Source organism: Grampus griseus, assembly GCF_964374135.1.
Source record: "Grampus griseus genome assembly, chromosome: 11".
Lineage (NCBI taxonomy): Eukaryota > Metazoa > Chordata > Mammalia > Artiodactyla > Delphinidae > Grampus > Grampus griseus.
This window is the reverse complement of record NC_139005.1, coordinates 71,024,996-71,047,834: the sequence shown is the minus strand read 5'-3', so window position 1 is coordinate 71,047,834 and position 22,839 is coordinate 71,024,996. Positions and strand designations below refer to the sequence as shown.

The 22,839-nt window shown below is 36.2% G+C and overlaps 1 protein-coding gene across 1 annotated transcript in view; it reads left to right on the top strand.

Annotated features, from left to right (window-relative positions):
* Window positions 1–2,450: 2,450 nt before the first annotated feature.
* The window catches only part of LOC309829920 (uncharacterized protein C12orf50 homolog), a gene marked incomplete at both ends in the record, with an annotated part of 70,033 nt that continues 49,644 nt past the window's right edge, over window positions 2,451–22,839 (top strand). The window contains 7 exons of the mRNA XM_082666177.1: window positions 2,451–2,504; window positions 4,691–4,810; window positions 5,154–5,274; window positions 13,952–14,110; window positions 15,324–15,401; window positions 15,483–15,596; window positions 22,563–22,673. Coding sequence (XP_082522303.1) covers window positions 2,451–2,504; window positions 4,691–4,810; window positions 5,154–5,274; window positions 13,952–14,110; window positions 15,324–15,401; window positions 15,483–15,596; window positions 22,563–22,673 — 757 coding nt within the window. The remainder of the gene's footprint in view (window positions 2,505–4,690; window positions 4,811–5,153; window positions 5,275–13,951; window positions 14,111–15,323; window positions 15,402–15,482; window positions 15,597–22,562; window positions 22,674–22,839) is intronic.

Genomic DNA, 22,839 nt, shown 5'->3' with positions numbered 1-22,839 from the left:
CAGAAGAATCCTAAAAAGCAGCTTGTTTCATTGGTCTCAAGGAGACAACAATTAAATAACCGTCACAACTCTCAACTGTCATTTCCCAAACTGCCACAGTCTTTTAGTTCCAACATTCTATCATTTCTGAGAAAAGATCATCTTGCAAAACATTCCACTTGCTGTTTGAAAGTAGCAGCAAAGCTAACCATTTTTTAGGAAGCACTCTATTTCTAGTGCTTTGATTTCATCAGTGCCTGGAGCAAAGCTTCTGGCAGAAACAGGGGAGTCCAACACAGGGGACAGCCACAGAACCCATTCACAGTTACAATCTGGACTCCTACTCTCTCTGATGGGTAGCAGCCAACCCCTTTGCCCAATTCTCGTAAGTCTGAAGAGTCAGCAAGGAGTGACTACCAGCCCCAGTACTTAAAGTGGTGTTAACACAAACTGGAAGAAAGCCTTTTTTCTCTCATGTGTCAGTGTTCTGACATGAACCCAAAATGAAAGATTCAGTGCAGAGTGTACTCTGGCCAACACAAAAACACAGAATTTTCAGGCCTACCATGAACTGTCCAGGCAAATTTCTCATAACTCTTCTTTACTCATTACAGGGAGAAAAAATCGTCCTGGGTATAGTCATAGCTTTCCCTGAAAAACTAGAATGAATTTCACAACAGGAAAGGAGTGAAGAGAATAAGGAAAAGGTGTGTGTGGCGGGGGAGAGGAAGGGTAGAAAGAAAGGAAAGGAAAAGAGAGTTGGAAAAAAAGAAGAAATTAGGGTTCCAGGCATTCTAGACACTACCAAAATGCACAGATCTATTTACAATGGCAAAAAAAAAAAAAAAATTCCCTTCTGGGTTTGATGTGTTTTTGCTGTTTCTAATGGAACATAATTGTTCAAAACTAACTTCAAGAGGTAAAAGCATTTCTTCAGGCTTTCCCTGTGTAAAACATGGGTTCTCACAATGACTTTAATCATGATGTTAATGTAATCATGCAACAATGGTGTTTGGTAACAGTATTTGAAAATAGTCCAATGCAGCTAAAAGTTCATAGGTGGAGAGGAAGTTTATCTGGAGGCAAAGACCACTTAAAGCTATTTCTTAGGGGTGTTTCTCCCAGTAACCTATGTGCTTAAGATGGGTACATTGTTATTCTAGAGTTAGAAGGTAGGGCAAAACGAAAGTTGAGATATTAGATTTTTCTATATATCATTGCTATTATTTCCAAGGTTTTAGTCAAGTCTTTTTTCTCTACTTGATTTACTTCTAATGCACAGTTCTTTTTATTATTTTCTTTTATTTACAGTTATAGGTGAATAACTCTTTTCTAAATTTTAGCTTATTTCCTAGATTTTTATCCTAAAGCAGTGTCTTCAAAAAGTTCATACCAACTTAGTCTTTTTTACTTAACCAAAATGAAAATCTATATGTCTTGATCTTTTAAATTTACAATTAAAAGTACACTGCAATTTAAAAATATATTTTGACCTACTGTAATTTGTCTTCTCTATGGCATTTTCTAAGTTACCTTCTATGGATATTTTTATTAATTTCTGCTAGGTTCTAGTTCTTTTAGTAAAGATACTAAGATGAAGACCTCAGTAACTACTGATTGAAATGTCTCATTCTGGGAATCAGAGTACTTCATTTTGCTTTCAACAAATTCTCAAAATTTGCAAGCATTCTGGAATCTTTCTGCTATAGGAAGAAGCTATTCCCCTTTTAATGATGGATGAAGAGTGAATGGAATATAGCTACAAGATGAATAAGTAGTCCAATTTATTTTCAGGCATCTATTAAATATCACAATCTGAATGATTTTTTTCAAATCAGTGGATAGCGGTGAGTACATAATTAAATAATTTTACTTTTATCTTGAAATATAGATTAGTATATTTACCTATTTAAAATTTTTAGTTTTGTTTCCAAATCATGTATAGAAATAAGAGTTTAGAAAATATTTACTTGTGAAATACTTAATACTTCTTAATTATGAAAGTATGAGCTAGTTTGTTCCAATTTCAATCAGAACATTGAAGGATAAAACATACTATTTTATTTTTATTAGCTTTTTCTGGTCAATATACTAGAATTGAGTAAGAGAAATTACTGTACAGTATTCACTAAGGTAACCTAGCCTACAGTTAGATGTGAGGTCATTTATGATGAGCAAATAATGGATTAGGTAACAGTGAGCAAAATTCTGGAAGTTTGAGTTTGTGTGCTTACTAGCAACCACTTTCAACATTTCTGCCAAGCTAGAGAAGGTATCTTCTAATTTAAATTTATTTAAGAATTATCTATTGTGTAATATACTGTCAACAGGAGATCAGTTTTAAAAATACTGATAGCCTGAAAGAGTGTGGAAGAGAAATTATTTTTCCCCGTACACACTCATAGCTCTTATATTTGCATTCTGCAATTTTTATATTAAAAAACATAGGATTAGTAGCAAGAGAGTTGAAAATGGCAGAAGTTGGGAATGACTGCTATTTCTTTTTTAATTCCATATGCATAAAGGTAAATATTGTACAATTTACAGTACTTCACATGCTTAAGCTTTTTAGTAGAATGAAGGAAGATATGGCAATAATTTGCATTGCTGAATCAAAATTTACTATTTTCCCACAAAATACTTTATGTATTTAAAATCTGAAGTAAATCCTTATCGTGTATTTTTTTTTTTTTTTTTTGGCGGTACGCGGGCCTCTCACCGTTGTGGCCTCTCCCGCTGCGGAGCACAGGCTCCGGACGCGCACGCTCAGTGGCCACGGCTCATGGGCCCAGCCGCTCCGTGGCATGTGGGATCCTCCCGGACCGGGGCACAAACCCGTGTCCCCTGCATCGGCAGGTGGACTCTCAACCACTGTGCCACCAGGGAAGCCCCTTATCATGTATTTTTGATATATTGAATTTCTCTGATAAAATCTGGGATAACTTAAAATTGTTTGAAACTACCCTTCTATATGCCAGTTATATGCCCCTGGCTTTTTAGTCCTCAGTGTGGCACTTTTGCCTATATTATGGCTCCTTGAAACATCAAATTCCTAATATTGAAACATTATATGATACATCGTACTGTTTTGGTTAATGTGATTCCAGTCATATAAATTCGAATAGTTAAATTCAGGTCACTATCAAACAGTTAAATAAATCTAATTTACCCCCTATTTTGAAATTTATTAACGAAATTACTGAATTTTCCCCTGTCAAAGTAACAGCAAATAATATCATGGAAAAAGGAAAAGAAAGTAATACAAACAAATTGGCCAAACATGAATCGAAGTTTATAAAGTTAAATGGGAAAAAATATTTAATCTAAGTGATTAGGATTAATGGATCTCAGTGAAACCAAATAAAAAATGTAGAAATTCAGAGTTTGGAGCTTCATGTTCATATCAGAATGAACCCAGTGAAAGACATGCTGTTGTCTGGTTTAAAGCATTTCACCTCTGCTAGGACAACTGAATGGAGTCAACTTGACTGTAAGAACGAGATCTACTTCTCTTACCTGTTACTTTAAGATTAAACCCTAGGATGATAAGAAATAATAGAACTTATGTTCCATGTGGGCAGAGAGTTTTGTCTATTTCACTGCTGTATCCTCAAATACTTAGTAAGTTCTCAATAAATAAATGAAAAAATAAAAATAATAATAGCAATCACAATACTTTATCTCCCATAATTTTTACAACAATCTGTGAGGAGGGCACTTTATTCCCTTTTTACAGGTGAGGAAACTGAGGCACAGAGAGGGTGAGTAACAGATTGACTTTCTGATTATGGGCAAAATAGAGTTCAAATACCAGTTTATCTGGTTCCTGCCTACTATCCTGGACTACGAGACCTACAGATCCACCTTAAAAGGGAGAGAGACTGAAGACAGAGAGTAAGAGGGTGGGAAAAAAAATAAGGAACAACCCTGAAACACATGTCTAAAAAAGGGATGAGTTTAATAGGATATTTTTATTCTATGTTACCCACCCTCTGCCCCAAAAGCCAATGACCTGAAGTTTTCCCAATTGTGGATCTATGTGTAAAAGATACAAAATAAAAAAATAACAGCCCTTTAAAATAATCCATACCTGCTTTTGTTGGGATATAATGATGTAAATGTGTGAATGTATAGACACAATTGTAGACCAAGGGCATATAGCATATACATGTAACATAGCACATTGTACCAATTATTTAAAATTCCACAATAATATAAAGTTTAAGCTCCATTCACTTTCCCTATATAAATACACTTAGTATCTCCATAAAGTAAGAAAACAATTATCTAATGAAATATATGATTAATAGAGATCATCTCTACAATTAGAATATGGATGATGATTCTTAAAAAAAAATTCTGGCTTTCTTAACAAAGAAAAATTAGATCCTTCTGTCATTGGATTGTGATTAAGAGTGTCACTGATCTTTTGTATGTTTATCCTTAGTGAGCCATATGGATTAACTGATAACAAGGAGAATTTTATCAGTGACTCATGGCGTGTTGTACTATTTAATCATTAGATTATCTTGTGTCTTTCATTAAAATTAGACTGCTTTGCTAGAATTTAGACTTTATGGCATTGTATTTGTAGTCTTTTTTTAAATTTTAATTTGATCTCCTCATATTTTCTTTAGTTGATTAGTAATCTGTTGTTAAACACTAACATTCATATATTGAGTTTTCTACACTGTTTACTTTTTCCTTTTAGGGTTCCCAGTGCCGATTCCGACACTGTGAAGAGGCCCTTGGCAGTGACACTGTGTGCTCATTATGGAGAGAAGGAAAATGTTTAGATCCACTTTGCAGATTTAGACACATGGAAATGCAGGTAGAATTACTCAGCATCATCATGTTTGTTAAAAGCATCTCCCTTCGATAATACTGAACTATACTCTTACAACACAATTGAGAAGAAATGATTTTTCCTTCCATTACTTAATTTTAGGCACTTTGCTCAATTTAAATTCTTAAAGAAATGGGCAAGTATATTTTAGGAAATCCATTGCATCTTTTAAATAGCAAAGCTTAGAAACACTCAAAGCCTAGAAACACACGAGATCTTAAATCGGCAATTGCAGTAGTTTTTGTCACATTGTGTTGTGTTGTAGCACATTGTATTTATTGTGAATATGGCATCTGATCATTACATTTCCCCCACCTCCTTTGTCTAGCAAAACTGCAGCATTTCATGCTTCTGGGAAACTCAGCCTCTTGGTTGTGTGAAGATCAGTTGTATCTTTTATCACAGCAAACCTCGAAATATCAATGGATTATTTTTGCCACCAAGTAGCAGTGAGTATTTTTTTTGAATAACATGGATATACCATATTATAATCTGGTTTTGGAGTAGCAGCATAAAATGACACGTTAAATAAAGTATGAAAGGTGAGTAATGCAGTTTAACAGCCACTGAATGATTTGGGATGATTCTATCAAGAATCATGAGATGAAGCTTAGAATGAGCCATCAAGTAGCCAACAAAAATGTAGTGAACAAAGAGCAAGTCAAACTTTCTCTGTGTTTCTAAAGTGGATTTATTCATCTGAAAAGTGAGAGGACTACTGACCTCACTAGGTGGAGAGGAACTGTCTCAGCAAATCATCGCACAACTGGCCTCACCATTGTGCCCTTACCTCATAGGTGGGGAGAGCAAGGGCATGCTCTGGTTTGCACACTTCTGCTTCTAGAAGAACAGCTAGATGCGTGGTTCTTCCTAAGACTTCATTTGTGGATAAAATGCAATCCCATTGTTGCAGAGTAAGTGGCATACTTCAATCCAGCTAAATGACACTGAGGTTCTACTATGTGATGAACCTTAAACTAGGTTCTGGGAAGGGGATAGGGAAGACACCAAGCCCTATAACAGTGAATGGCAAGAATCTTGCTTAAGAAGTTGGGATTGTCAGGTTTCCCTGATGCTATAGCTATGCCACTCTCCTGCTGTGGCCACCATATTTCTTACGATGGAATTATTCTAGGAATGAGTTTACAGAATATCAGTCCTTTGGATTTGAAAACGTGGCTTCAGATAATCCTTGGCAAATGAATGACTAAAAATTATGTTTCTTTGTTATAGTCTTCTGGAAAACTCTGATCTCATAGCATTCATTATACATGTGGTACCTTGATCAATGTTTTTCTTCACTAGACTGTAAACATCACAAGGATGGGGACCATAACTAGTTTCCTTACCAATGCTTTGCACAATGTCTGGAGCACAGATGCCCAATAAAATTGGATGTATGGATAGATGGATGGGGATAGATAGATAACTACTGAAGGTAACCTACTGGAATGAAAGTTATTACACTTACTAAGTGGTTAACTTGATCCCATTGTTTTACATCTAGTGTGATTTTATTTCATGAGGACATTGTACTAAATTCCCTATATCTAGTGTAACAGTTTGCTTCCTAAAGGTCTATGGATAAAATTGCTATCTTTCAAACTAATTCTTTTAGGACTAGAGGAAAACAAAGACTCCATCTCTGGGCAAAGGAAAGGTAGAGTGTCTGTGTAACAGTTATTGGGCTCCCCACTATAAGACATGCCCTGGGCTAAGTTCTGTAGGGATACATTTTATTATTCTCATTTATTAGGCATAGAATCTGGATGTCAAAAATAAATTCTAGCTTTTCTGGAAGTCTCAATTTCTTCAACATGTGTCAAAACTGCTCTTGACTTTGGAATAAGGTTTCCCCTCTCTCAATAGGGTCAAAACCAGATCCATGCACTGGGACCAAATCCTTCCCCTAGCCATTCTACCTCCATCATGAGAGGGGATAAGCAGGCTTCATAGGCTGCTAATACCCTACTTCCTCAAACCTCCTTTCGTCTGTCTACAGGGAACAAATCCACTTATGTGTTTTGAATTCACCAGGACTAATTTTATTCTGCCCTTTACTCCTGTTTATGTCAGTTTCCCTAGGGGAAAAAAAATACTCCTGTGTGTTTCTCCTTTATTTGCACACTAGTACCATACTCACAACACTTCTGACACCATACAAGTGGGTTTTTTCCCACACCAATCAATTCTCTGTGACATTAGCTGGGTGTCCTATAATTTAATTCAATTCTGACACTAACCAGAGTTAGCACACACCCCACAGATTAATGGCTGTATCCCCAAAGATTATCTTACACTTTTCATATTAATTGCAAGTAGAAGGTCCCTAGGTTACCCACAGCCTCTGTCTAACTTGGGTACAAATTGGAGGTTTCCATGATCTCTCTCCCTGGATTAAATAATTTGCTAGACAGCTCAAAGAACTCAGGGAAACGCTTCCTTATCTTTACCAGTTTATTGTAACAGACGATGCCATAGAGGATGGCATCCTCTACTGTAATAGAAGATGTTCATCACACAGATGAACAACCAGATGAAGAGGCACATAAGGTGAGGTCTGGAAGGGCCTGAGCACAGGAACTTCTGTCCCTGTGGAGTTGGGGTGTGCCACCGTCCAGTACGTGGATGTGTTCATCAAGCTGGAAGCTCTCCGAATTCTATACTTTTGGGATGTTTATGGAGGCTTCGTCAGGTAAGCATGATTGATTATTAAACCAACCTCTAGCCCCTCTCTCCTTCCTGGACATGGGGGCAGGGCTGAGAGTTCCAAGCTTCTAATGCTGGCTTGGTCTTTCTGGTGACAAACCCTACTCATGAAGCTACCAGGAACCCACCCAGAGTCACCTCATTAGAACAAAGGACACTCCCATCACTGAGGAAACTCTAAGGGATTTTGGAGTTCTGTGTCAGGAACCAGGGTCAAAGGCCAAATATTAGAACAAAAGATGTTCCCAGTGCTCTTTTTACTTAGGAAATCACGAAGGTTTTAGGAACTCTGTGCCAGGAACTGGGGGCAGAGACCAATGTATTCTCTATTATTTCACAACAGTCAATATCAGAACCCCCATCTTTCAAATGACTCACTCCTCTCCCTATCTGGCCCCTTTCATCCACTCCTCCCCAAACTTCATTATCAGCAGAATTCTTTTTCAACTTCTTCCCTGAACTTTCCCTTCGTCTTCATAGTCGAATGTAAGCATCACTCCCCACTCCTTCTCCAGCAGCCCTCTCCAAATGGTGGCTGTTTTTATCCCCAGTTCTCAAGTACCACTTGATCTGGAGATGAGGTAGAAGCTTTCCTTGGGTCCTATTGCCAATTTCAGATTGTTCTCTCTCACTTCTCCTTAAAACCATCCAGTTTGTATCTCATGCCATTATCCCCCCTCGGCATTGCTGTTCTTTTTGCTTTTGTCTACATCTGTCCACATCCTTCCTCCCCATTTTTCAGAAGTATGAACTCCTGGCTCATAGTCAGTCTAACTGTACTCCTGTGTCAATTCTTGGTGATTCCAATATGTAAGTATATGATCTACCACCCCAGCCTCTCAGTTCCTCGAACTCAATTCCTCCACTGAGCTTACCCTTCCCCATCTCAGTCATTCTCTCAGTTATACTCTAAATCCTAATTGCCAGCCTTTCTTCCTCTGGAGGAAATGGCCTGGACTGTATTATGGGACAGGCCAACTGATGTGTACAGTGGTAGGGTGTCACTTTTGATCTTTTGTAGTTTCTATTAAACTTGAACTGAGGAAAAAATGTCTCCTTTGTCTTAATCCATCCTCTTACAAGCTACCACCCCATTTTTTTCTTTCTCTTTGTAGCAGTTCTCAAAATAGTTATCCTTGACTTAGTATTATCAAATCCTCCCCACCCATTCTCTCTTAATCCCATGTAAATCATCCTTTTCAGCCTCTTTCACCATTGATATACAAATTATTAAATCCAGTGGTCAATTTTCAGTCCTTCCATAACTGGAACCATTAGCAGCATTTGACAGACTTGATCACTCCTCCCTCATTGATATAATTTCCTTATCTAGCTTCCAAGACGCTGTACCTCTTTGTTTTACTCCTATCTACCTAGTATTCTGTTTTTGCTCTCCCTCACTGGTTTTTCCTCTTTTCCCCATCCTCTTACATGTGGTATGTTCTAGGAGTTAGTTCTTGGTTCTCTTTTCTTCTCTGCCTACTCCCTTGGTAATCTCATCCAGTCTCATGCCTTTGATTATGAGCCACATGTAAATTACTCCTAAATTTACATATCTATTCCAGCCCTCTCTCTTGAACTTCAAAGATCCTTATATTCAACTTTTCACTTGGGCTCTTAACTTGAGTAGATATTTCCCACTTAACACATTCAAAACTCAACTCACAATTTTACTCCTATATCCCCAAACCTGCTATATCCATGGGCTTTCTATCTTGGTTTAATGGCAGTTCTATCCTTCTATCCTTCAGGTCAACTGAATCATCCTCAAACTCTGTTTCTCTCATATCCCACATCCAATCCATACAGAAATCCTGTTAACTCTACTGTATTTAATATATCCAAAATCTGACTTTTCTCACTATTTCTACTATTCCCACCTTGGGCCAAAACACCGACATCATTTCTGGACTGGATTACTGCAATAGCTTAAATGGTTTTCCTATTTCAACTCTTGTCCCTCTCTATGTCTGTTCAAAGCACAGTCAGTGATAATCTTATGCATAAATCAGACATCACCCCTCCAATTGGTTTTCATTTCATTCAGAGTAAAATCAGAGTCCTGACAAAGGCCTAAATGACTGTACTTGATGTGGTGCCCCGTTTCCTCTCTGAATTTATCTCCTGCAGCTGTTCTACTTGCTCACTCTGCTCCAACCATACCAGTTTCCCTGCTTCTCCTTGCTAGTAGGCTCCTGCTTCAAGGGCTTTGCATGAAACACCCTTCTCTCAACAGCTTTATGGTAAACTCCTTTACCTCTTCAAGGCCTTACTCAAATATCATCTGTTAATGAGGTCTACCCTGAATACTCTGTTTGAAATGTGGCAGCCTTCCCACTTCCTCCCTACACATTCTTCCTGGCCTTGCTCTGCTTTCTTTTGCCATTTCCCTTATTTTCTCAGATAAAATATAATTTATTTCTTCACTACATCTATTGTTTGTTGTCTGATTCCTCCCTATAGAATGAACATTCCGTAAGAGTAGGAATCTTTATTTTGTTTACTGATGAATCCCAACCACGAAACATAGGTACATAGTACTACCTTTCACATAGTGGCTAATTCTATCCCAGGAAGTCCAGAAAAGTATTTATTCATGTTAAGAAGGTAAATATTTTTTCTCTGCCCAGACAGATGTCTGTGCTCTAGGAAATAGGATTCAATTTCCAGACTGGAGGAAACTACAAAGCTCATTTGAATTATGTGTTGAACCTACTGCATCATCTGTTCATTCTAAAAATATTTCAGTACCTCAGAAGGTATAATTTGATCTTTTGTAGACCTAATATTTCCTAAAATATTTCCAGGGACATTTACCTACCAAGGTTCATATTAACCAAAACCGGGAAAATAAATCATCTCACCTTTTTAATGTTGTAGAAACATGTAGAAAAGTGTAGAACTCATACTTACTGATTTTGAAATGTAAAAATTACTACAAAACTAGTAATCAAGACCATCTGGTACTGGCATAAAAATCAATATGTAGATCAATGAGATAAAATTGAGAGACCAGAACTAAACCTTTCCATAAATCAATTTCTGGTCAATTGATTTTTGAAAAGGGTGCATAGACCATTCAATGGGGGAAAGAACAGTATTCTCAACAAATGGTGCTAAGAAAACTGGATAGCCATAAAAAAAAAATTAGACTTCTTTATACTCTACAAAAATTAACTCAAAATAGACCAAAGACCTAAATATGAGCTAAAATTATAAAATTCTTATAAGAAACTGTAGGTTACTCAAACCCCTCTCAGTTATGACACCAGAAAAACAAGCAATCAATGAAAAAAATGAATTGGATTTCATCAAAATTATAAACTTTTATGTTTCAAGAATACCATCAAGAAAATGAAAAGACAACCTACAGAATGGGAGAAAATATTTGCAAATCTTTCATCTGATAAGAGACACATCTAGAATATATAAAGAGCTCTTACAACTCAATAATATAAAGACAATCCCATTACAAAATGGACAAAGACTCTGAATAGACATTTCTCAAAGATATACAAATGGCTAATAAGCTCATGAAAAGATGCTCATCATCATTAACCATTAGATAAATGTAAATCAAAACTACAGTGAGATGCCACTCACATCTACTAGAATAGTTTAATCAAAAAGATAATAAGAGTTGATGAGGATGTAGAGAAATTGGAATCTTCATACATTTCAGGTAGGAATGTAAATGGTGCAATTGCTTTGGAAAACAGTCTGGCAGTTCCTCAAAAGATCAAACATAGAGTCACTATATGTCCTACTTATTCACTCCGAAGTATATACCTAAGAGATATGTCCTCTCAAAAACTTGCACAACAATATTCATATCAACATTATTTATAACCAAAAAAAGTGGAAATAACAGAAGTGTCCATCATGTGATGAATGGATAAATTGTGGTATATGCATACAGTGAAATATAATTTGGCTATAAAAAACACTGCGGTAAGTGGAAGGAGTTATGTATAAGGACCACATATTGTATAATTCCATTTATATGAAATATCCAGAATAGGTAAATCCATAGAAACAGAAAGTACACTAGTGCTTGTGTAAGACTGGGGACATTGGGTGGACATGAAGAGTAACTGCTAACTGGTATGGGTTTCCTTTTTTGGGGTGATCGAATATCCTAAAACTGATCATGGTGATGGTTGCACATCTCCCTGAATATACTAAAAAACATTGAATTATACATTTAAATGAGGAATCATATAGTATGTGAATTATATCTCAATAAAGCTTTTATAAAATGTGATTTTAACTTGTATTGTTTTGAATGTTCAGTGAAGCTTTTCTTTGAAGCTAATGACAAGTCTTGGGAATATGTATTGAGAATAGCTAAAAAGTTCTGTTTAAAGTCATGTTTTTCCTTCACAGTTTCTTACTAGTGCTCTCTTTTCATTGACACCACAAGACTTCTTTTCAAGAGTGACATATTCTTTCACAATAGTCTAGAAATGGAGCAAGCAAAATTTTTCAACAAAAATTCTTAACTAGCAACATACTCTATTAAGCATTTGAATTCAGAACATTCCAACCAGATAGGACTTTTTTCTAATACCCCGTGTATTCATTTTCTGTTACTGTTGTAACAATTTACCCTTAACTAAGTGACTTCAACAACTCAAGTTTATTGTCTTGTAGTTCTAGTTTAGGAATTTGATGAGATCTCTCTGAATTAAAATTAAGGTGGTCTCCAGGGCTGCATTCCTTCGGAGATTTCTGGGAGAGAATCTGTTGCCTTGCCTTTTCAAGTTTCTAGAGGTCTTCAGTATTCCTTTGTTCATGTCCCCCTTCCTCCACCTCGGAGTCAGCAATGTATCCATTCTGACACTGTATCACTCTGACTTAGCTTCCACTGTCACACTTCTTTTCCTGGCTCTTTTCCTCTGCATCTCTCTTTTACTTTCAAAGGCCCACCTGAATTATAAAGGATAATCTGCCAATTCTGAGGTCAGCTGATTAGCAGTCTTAATTCCTCTTTCCTGTATAACCTAATGTATACACAGGCTTCAGCGATTAAGACTTGGACATCTTTGGGAGAACATTATTCTGCCTATCACAAAATGATTTTCTGCTGGTAGAAATGTGTATAAGTCAAGGTAATGGAAAAAGCCCTACGAGTTCATGGTGGTTTGATTAATCAGTAAAGGAGGATTTCTTTTTTGGGCAATGTGTTACAGAAAATTTTGGCGTGGGTAAAGTAGAGCTTTATTTTGTAAAGTGGAGAAAACGCTACTGTGAACTGAGGCTTGCTCTCAGGCAAACTAATTTTAGGGTGAAAATGGATGTGGAAATTAAGGATCTGGAATACGATAGATTGCTTTCAAATTATTGGGATGGCAAACCCACTGAAAGCCTTCCCATGACCCAGGACCCCACCTAGATGATCATTGATTCGGGGCCATGGTTTCCAAACTTGACTGATTTTGTAATTATCTGAGGCATTTAAAAATAGTATCATATTTCTAGGCTTTAATTTAGACCTGCTGAATCAGAAATTTGAAAAACAGAGACCCAAAAGATGATTTGAATAATTTTTTAATTTGATTCTGATAATTAGCCAAATTTGATAGCTATTGGTTTGAAAAACCAAGAGAATTGAATAAGTAATGATAGAAGATACATGTGTTCACTGGCTTTTTCTATTATTTGCTGGTTAGTTTTGAAGGTTACAGAACATTTAAATATGACCTAGAGCTTTGGTCAATCTGACCCATGTGAGTCAATAAAGGAATCTGAAAGTATTATTCTCATTTTGAAGTTATCAACCCCCAGCCATTGGATTTTTTTTTTTTTTTGCGGTACGCGGGCCTCCCACCGCTGCGGCCTCTCCCGTTGCGGAGCACAGGCTCCGGACGCGCAGGCCCAGCGGCCATGGCTCACGGGCCCAGCCACCCCACGGCATGCGGCATCCTCCCGGACCGGGGCACGAACCCGTGTCCCCCGCATCGGCAGGCGGACCGCCAACCACTGCGCCACCAGGGAAGCCCCAGCCATTGGATTTTTTCCTCTTTTGAACACGTATACTCTGCCATTATAAGCTATGTCTTATATGAGTTTGCCTTTGTTAAATTATTGTAATGTGATTAGTTAATTTATTCTTATCCCACGGATGTAATGTAAGAATACAGTAATGCTTATGATCACTTTGTATTTATATCAAAGTATGATATATACCAAGTCATGGTTATAATTACTATCTAAAGTCTATGAATTAGCATATTTTCCACACCTTACCAGCAAAATGTTGATATTTTTTTGCAAGTTAGTTCAATAACCTTTCCAGAAATAAGAAGAGACACCTTTTAACAAATATGCAGTTAATCAGTAGGACAACAGTTGATCATTGAACATGCACCAAAACGTGTATCTTGAAAAGACTGAAATGTTGCATTTCCTCTATAGATATCACACCGCAGAAAGAAACTCAGGAAGGCATTCCACCCCCAACCCAGAGTCAGGAACCTCTGAAACCTCAGGAGAATATATCACGACCCATTCACCATCCCTTAGTTTTAAAAACAAACTTTGAGGAAGAAGAGGAGGAAGAAGATGAACAAAATGGTTAGTAAGCCTTTTCTCAGATTTACAGTGCACATTCAAAAACCTCATGGTATTTTCTACATATTTGTTTAACTATTAGAAGTGTATAATATAATATATAAGGCAGATTTGGGTGAGAAAATAGCTTTCATTTTATTAAGTATATTAAATTCATTATGTTCTAATTTGTTCTATGTGTACACATATGCTTATCATTTGGATTGGAAGTTTTTTGTTGTATGATGGCTAGAAGACAGATCTCATGTTTAAATATGCACAGTTGCTTGTAGGTATACTAATAACCTGTTTTACTTTTATATAACTTAATATTGATAACATTGATTTATATAACCTTTATTATTTATATATAACTTAACATTGATATACATGAGTGTCAATCTATTACATGATTATATCCATCTGTCTCACATTTAATCCTTCAAGTTATAGAGATCAATAGAGTAGTTTATAATTTATAAAGCACTATCATCTGCATTATCCCAGGTAATCCTTGCCAAAGTATAAACAAGGTTAGAACCCAGGTCTTTTGCAGTGTAGCCCATGCTATTCCTCCCATATCATCACAGCCCTGCAGTGCCAATAAGTATGTACAAACAAGATAGGCATGTGGAAAAATAAACTCTTAGTCTGTCTCTACCCTGGAATATGTCTTTCCATGGAGACACAGGATGTGGGCACATTGAAAAATTGAAATGTGACATATTTTCTGTAGGTATTTTACTACAGAAACAAACTCAGGAGGGAATTGCACCTCTGTCCCAGAGTTGGGAGCCCCTGAAACCTCAGGAGGATATATTGCAACCCATTCATCATCCTTTAATTTTAAAAACTAACTTTGAGGAAGAAGAGGAGGAAGGAGATGTGTCCTTTTCTTCTGTAGCTCTGGGTCTCCCATACTTACATCTTCCTTCTCCAAACAAACAAGCAAGCAAGCAAGCAAACAAAGATGATCTCAAATGTGAATCTGTACCTGCAGCTTCTCATCTCAAGACACATAATGTATAGTCATTTCCTTCCTCTTGACTGATTATTTCTAAAATGTAAAATATAGCAATGAGAAACATTTGACAATGTGCAAATTATTGATTTTAAATGTTTTTTAAAACAGTAATCCATTCATGAGAACAATGTATGGGATGTTTCATTGTGGTTTATACATTTTCAGATTATTTGGTTTTGGGACAATTTAACTTAAAAAATATATATCCTATAGATGCTTCTAGTTTATGGACAAAGACTCCTGAAGAAATTGAAGAAAAAAGAGCAATAAAGGAGATGTGTTATAAATCTGGTAAGGAATCAAACATTTGTGGATTTTCTAATATTTGATGTGAGACGTACACTAACTGTTAATTTTCTTGTGGGAGATTAGGTGAATACTACAGATTTCATACTCCTCCAGATATTTTATCATCTAAAAGCATAGCCTGTACAGTGGAAAAAGAGTTAGAAAAGCCTTTGGAAAATGGAAGTGAATTGCAGGAAGGTAAGGAACAAAAAGGAAGCATTTCAAGGTGATGAATAAGAGGTACTTGGTATGATAGGCTGTGAATTATTTAGTAAAGTATGCACTGAAGGCAAATTATAATACATCAGAATTGAGAGTGAGAAGGAAGTGATTTTATTGGATGACCTAAATTTAATATGAAAAGCTGCTATTAATGTAATTGTATTTCCAGAGGAACCACAGAATGAATAGACTTAATAAACACATGGTAGCACTACACACCCCATGCAATAATTCTGTAAATAATTTGGTTTTACCATTTTATTTGGCTATGAAAATAAATCTCCCTGTGAAACAGGTGTAGATTTTTCTTTATAAGTAGAAGGGACAACTTAGCCCTAGAAGGACAAAAGGGAGATCATAGAACAACGTTAGCAGCAGAACAAGGGTGTTTGTTCATTGAATGAGTGCCTCCTGTGTACCAGCCAATTTCAAGGGCAAAGCAGGGGAATAATTCCAAAGCTGTGCCTTTTATGGATCTTATGTTCTGGTGAATCTGACTTTTCTGTTGGTGAACATCTTGCCCTTGAAGGCAAGATAAGAAGAACGTTATTTTCTGCATATAAAACAAGGAACTCATGAGAAGCCAGAAGAATTACAATCCTGCAGCCTGTGGAACAAAACCACATTCACAGAAAGGTAGACAAGGTGAAAAGGCAGATGGCTATGTACCAGATGAAGGAACAAGATAAAACCCCAGAAAAACAACTAAATGAAGTAGAGATAGGTAACCTTCCAGAAAAATAATTCAGAATAATGATGGTGAAGATGATCCAGGACCTCGGAAAAAGAATGAAGGCAAAGATCGAGAAGATGCAAGAAATGTTTAACAAAGACTTAGAAGAATTAAAGAACAAACAAACAGAGATGAACAGTGCAATAACTGAAATGAAAACTACATTAGAAGGAATCAATAGCAGAATAACTGAGGCAGAAGAACGGATAAGTGACCTGGAAGACAGAATGGTGGAATTCAATGCTGCGCAACAGAGTAAAGAAAAAAGAATGAAAAGAAATGAAGAGAGTCTAAGAGACCTCTGGGACAGCATTAAACACAACAACATTCACATTATAGGGGTCCCAGGAGGAGAAGAGAGAGAGAAAGAACCAGAAAAAATATTTGAAGAGATTATAGTCGAAAACTTCCCTAACATGGGAAAGGAAATAGCCACCCAAGACCAGGAAGTGCAGAGAGTCCCATACAGGATAAACCCAAGGAGAAACACGCTGAGACACATAGTAATCAAACTGGCAAAAATTAAAGACAAAGAAAAATTATTGAAAGTAGCAACGGAAAAACAACAAATAACATATAAGGGAACTCCCATAAGGTTAACAGCTGATTTCTCAGCAGAAACTCTACAAGCCAGAAGAGAGTGGCTTGATATACTGAAAGTAATGAAAGGGAAGAACCTCCAACCAAGATTACTCTACCCAGCAAGGATCTCATTCAGATTCCATGGAGAAATCAAAAGATTTACACACAAGTAAAAGCTAAGAGAATTCAGCACCACCAAACCAGCTCTACAACAAATGCTAAAGGAACTTCTCTAAGTGGGAAACACAAGAGAAGAAAAGGACCTACAAAAACAACCCCCCCCCCCAAATTAAGAAAATGTTCACAGGAACATACATATCGATAATTACCTTAAATGTGAATGGATTCAATTCACATTTAATGTTCCAACCAAAAGACACAGGCTTGCTGAATGGATACAAAAACAAGACCCATATATATGCTGTCTAAAAGAGACCCACTTCAGACCTAGGGACACATACAGACTGAAAGTGAGGGGATGGAAAAAGATATGCCATGCAAATGGAAACCAAAAGAAAGCTGGAGTAGCAATACTCATATCAGATAAAATAGACTTTAAAATAAAGAATGTTACAAGAGACAAGGAAGGACACTACATAATGATCAAGGGATCAATTCAAGAAGAATATATAACAATTATAGATATATATGCACCCAACATAGGAGTACCTCAATACATACGGCAACTGCTAACAGCTATAAAAGAGGAAATCGAGAGTAACACAATAATAGTGGGGGACTTAAACACCTCATTTCACCAATGGACAGATCATCCAGACAGAAAATTAATAAGGAAACACAAGCTTTAAATGACACAATACACCAGATAGACTTAATGATATTTATAGGACATTCCATCCAAAAACAGCAGATTACACTTTCTTCTCATGTGTGCACAGAACATTCTCCAGGATGGATCACATCTTGGGTCACAAATCAAGCCTCAGTAAATTTAAGAAAATTGAAATCATATCAAGTGTCTTTTCTGACCACACGCTATGAGATTAGAAATGAATTACAGGGAAAAAAATGTAAAAAACACAAACACATGGAGGCCAAACAATACATTACTAAATAACCAAGATATCACTGAAGAAATCAAAGAGGAAATCAAAAAATACCTAGAAACAAATGACAATGAAAACAGGACTATCCAACACCTATGGGATGCAGCAAAAGCAGTTCTAAGAGGGACGGTTATAGGTATGCAAGCCTACCTCAAGAAACAAGAAAAATCTCAAGTAAACAATCTAACCTTACACTTAAAGGAAGTAGAGAAAGTAGAGCAAACAAAACTCAAAGTTAGCAGAAGTAAGGAAATCATAAAGATCAGAGCAGAAATCAATGAAATAGACACAAAGAAAACAATAGCAAAGATCAATAAAACTAAAAGCTGGTGCTTTGAGAAGATAAACAAAATTGATAAACCATTAGCCAGACTCATCAAGAAAAAGAGGGAGAGGACTCAAATCAATAAAATTAGAAATGAAAAAAGAGAAGTTACAACAGACACTGCAGAAATACAAAGCATCCCAAGAGACGACTATAAGCAACTCTATGCCAATAAAATGGACAACCTGGAAGAAATGGACAAATTCTTAGAAAGTTATAACCTTCCAAGACTGAACCAGGAAGAAATAGAAAACATCAACAGACCAATCACAAGTAATGATATTGAAACTGTGATTAAAAATCTTCCAACAAACGGAAGTCCAGGACCAGATGGCTTCACAGGGGAATTCTATCAAACATTTAGAGAAGAGCTAACACCCATCCTTCTCAAACTCTTCCCAAAAATTGCAGAGGAAGGAACACTCCCAAACTCATTCTATGAGGCCACCATCACCCTTACACCGGAACCAGACAAAGATACTATAAAAAAGAAAATTACAGACCAATATCACTGATGAATATAGCTGCAAAAATTCTCAACAAAATACTAGCAAACAGAATCCAACAACACAATAAAAGGATCATACACCATGATCAAGTGGGATTTATCCCAGGGATGCAAGGATTCTTCAATATATGCAAATCAATCAATGTGATACACCATATTAACAAACTGAAGAATAAAAACCATATGATCATCTCAATAGATGCAGAAAAAGCTTTGGACAAAATTCCACACCCTTTTATGATAAAAACTCTCCAGAAAGTGGGCATAGAGGGAACCTACCTCAACATAATAAAGGCCATACATGACAAACCCACAGCAAACATCATTCTCAATGGTGAAAAACTGAAAGTCTTTCCTCTAAGATCAGGAACAAGACAAGGATGTCCACTCTCACCACTATTATTCAACATAGTTTTGGAAGTCCTAGCCACAGCATTCAGAGAAGAAAAAGAAATAAAAGGAATATGAATTGGAAAAGAAGAAGTAAAACTGTTACTGACATGATACTATACATATAGAGCCCTAAAAATGCCACCAGAAAACTACTAGAGCTAATCAATGAATTTAGTAAATTAGCAGGATACAAAATTAATGCACAGAAATCTCTTGCATTCCTATACAGTAATGATGAAAAATCTGACAGAAATTAAGGAAACACTCTCATTTACCACTGAAACAAATAGAATAAAATACCTAGGAATAAACCTACCTAGGGAGACAAAAGACCTGTATGCAGAAAACTATGAGACACTGATGAAAGAAATTAAAGATGATACAAACAGATATAGAGATGTACCATGTTCTTGGACTGGAAGAATCAATATTGTGAAAATGACTATACTACCCAAAGCAATCTACAGATTCAGTAGAATCCCTATCAAATTACCAATGATATTTTTTACAGAACTAGAACCAAAAAATCTTAAAATTTGTATGGAGACACAAAAGACCCCAAATAGCCAAAGCAGTCTTGAGGGAAAAAAACGGAGCTGGAGGAATCAGACTCCCTGACTTCAGACTGTACTACAAAGCTATAGTAATCAAGACAATATGGTACTGGCACAAAAACAGAAACATAGATCAATGGAACAAATAGAAAGCGCAGAGATAAACTCACGCACCTACGGTCAACTAATCTATGACAAAGGAGGCAAGAATATACAATGTAGAAAAGACAGCCCCTTTAATAAGTGGTGCTGGGAAAGCTGGACAGCTACATGTAAAAAAGTGAAATTAGAACACTCCCTAACACCATACAGAAAAATAAACTCAAAATGGATTAGAGACCTAAATCTCAGACCGGACACTATAAAACTCTTAGAGGAAAACATAGGAAGAACACTCTCTGACATAAATCACAGCAAGATCTTTTTTGATCCACCTCCTAGAGTAATGGAAATAAAAACAAAACTAAACAAATGAGACCTAGTGAAACTTCAAAGCTTTTGCACAGAAAAGGAAACCATAAACAAGACACAAAGACAACCCTCAGAATGGGAGAAAATATTTGCAAACGAATCAACAAAGGATTAATCTCCAAAATATATAAACAGCTCATGCAGCTCAATATTAAAAAAGCAAACAACCCAATCCAAAAATGGGCAGAAGACCTAAGTAGACATTTCTCCAAAGAAGAAATACAGATGGCCAAGAAGCACATGAAAGCTGCTCAACATCACTAATTATTAGAGAAATGCAAATCAAAACTACAGTGAGGTATCACCTCACACCCGTTAGAATGGGCATCATCAGAAAATCTACAAACGACAAATGCTGGAGAGGGTGTGGAGAAAAGGGAACCCTCTTGCACTGTTGGTGGGAATGTAAATTGATACAGCCACTATGGAGAACAGTATGGAGGTTCCTTAAAACACTAAAAATAGAATCACCATATGATCCAGCAATCCCACTACTGGGCATATACCCAGAGAAAACCATAATTCAAAAAGACACATGCACCCCAATGTTCATTGCAGCACTCTTTACAATAGCCAGGTCATGGAAGCAACCTATATGCCCATTGACAGACAAATGGATAAAGAAGATGTGGTACATATATACAATGGAATATGACTCAGCCATAAATAGGAATGATATTGGGTCATTTGTTGAGATGTGGATGGATCTAGAGACTGTCATACAGAGTGAAGTAAGTCAGAAAGAGAAAAACAAAAATCATATATTAACGCATATATGTGGAACCTAGAAAAATGGTACAGATGAACCAGTTTGCAGGGCAGAAATTGAGACAGAGATGTAGAGAACAAACGTATGGACACCAAGGGAGGGAAGCCGCGGATGGGTGTGTGTGGTGGTGTGCTGAATCGGGCGATTGGGATTGACATGTATACACTAATGTGTATAAAATTGATGACTAATAAGTATCTGCTGTATAAAAAAATAAATTAAATAAAATTCAAGAAAAAAAAAAAAGAAAGGAACTCTGAGAAAAAAATCCATGGATTCCATGAGTTTAAGTAGATTTCTTGCCCCTGGGATGAGCTGAAAAACAAGTTTTGCAGGAGTAGGAGAGATCTGAATTCTTTTCTCCTCTTTAAAAAAAAAAAAAAAAGAGATAGTTGGCAAAGTCTCCCAGGATCAATATGAGTATAGGATAAAAAGTAGAGTGCCTGTCTTGCAAGTACATATGTGTGGCAAACTATTTAAACATATGGCAGTAGGTGGCAGCAACATGCCATCAGATGGTAGAACAATCGAAGAGACCTAGCTGATAAATGGGAGCCATCTAGTGAAGGACAGATTTCTTGAATTATGGAGACAAGAAAAATTAAAACAATAACAAAACAACAACATACACATTAGCAATGACTATTAAAAATGGCAGATTTTAAAGACAATTATATGCATTTTTGCTTTATATTACGGTTTTAAAAAGCTTTTTATTTTTAAATAATTTCAGTTAACTAATGAATATCCTTTACCCAGATTTCCCCAAATGTTAGCATTTTACACATTTGATTTTTCACTCTCTCTCCCTCTCTCTCTCAACACACACATTGTTGTTATTTTTTTCAAATTGTTTGAGAGTTAGTTGCAGGCATGATGCCCCTACATAACTCTCACCCAAATGCAGTATAAATATCAATATCAGGAAATTACTACTGATTCAATATTATTTAAAGACTTTTTAAAAAAAATTTCACCAATTGTGCCATCAATGTCCTTTATAACAAAATGAAGTTTTTTCCCTGGTTTAGAATCCAGTCCAGAATCACAAGTTGTATCAGATTGTCATAGCTCTTTTATTCTCCTTTTAATATTTTATTTTCAGAGAAAATTAGCTAGAGATGTATAAGGAAATGGTGAGAATTATCAGTATAATTAGCATTTTTTTAATCAGTAGTTGACCCTAATACTTTTTACTTTGTTCATGGTTAGTAGACGAAAACAAAACAAATATTACAAAATTCATTATATGAAAAGCAATTCAAATAAACTAAATATACATACACTATAGAGTCAGATTGCTTAACTTTTTTAACCGCCACTTGATACATTATCCACATAGGAAAATAAACTTGCCTTCTGCTTTCCTCCTAATTATAAATTGGCTTAAAATTTGTATAATTATAAATTTATTGTTCATCAAATCACTGTGCAAACAATATTTCCATTAACTTTTAGGCTTTTTACTGTCATCATAAATTCTATAATAAACTTAGGTAAACGCCTAATGGTTCCTGGAGTGATTTTTTTTTTTTCCTAGGGGACAGTCTGACAGTTCCAACAAAATTCAGCCTATTTGAAAGGCAAGGTGAGATAAAAGCATCACTGGATAGGAAAGCAAGGACTGACACTGCTGCTTTTGAAAATGGAGGTGAATTAGTTTATTACTGATTGATTCTGAGTATGTCACCATATAATAAATGAGTCTGAATTTTCTCTCTCATAACTGATTTGTTTCATCAACATCTTTTTAGCATTTTATTCATTGGCTTTGGATAAACTCCTTGAGGTCAGGAATTGTGTATAATAAATTGCTC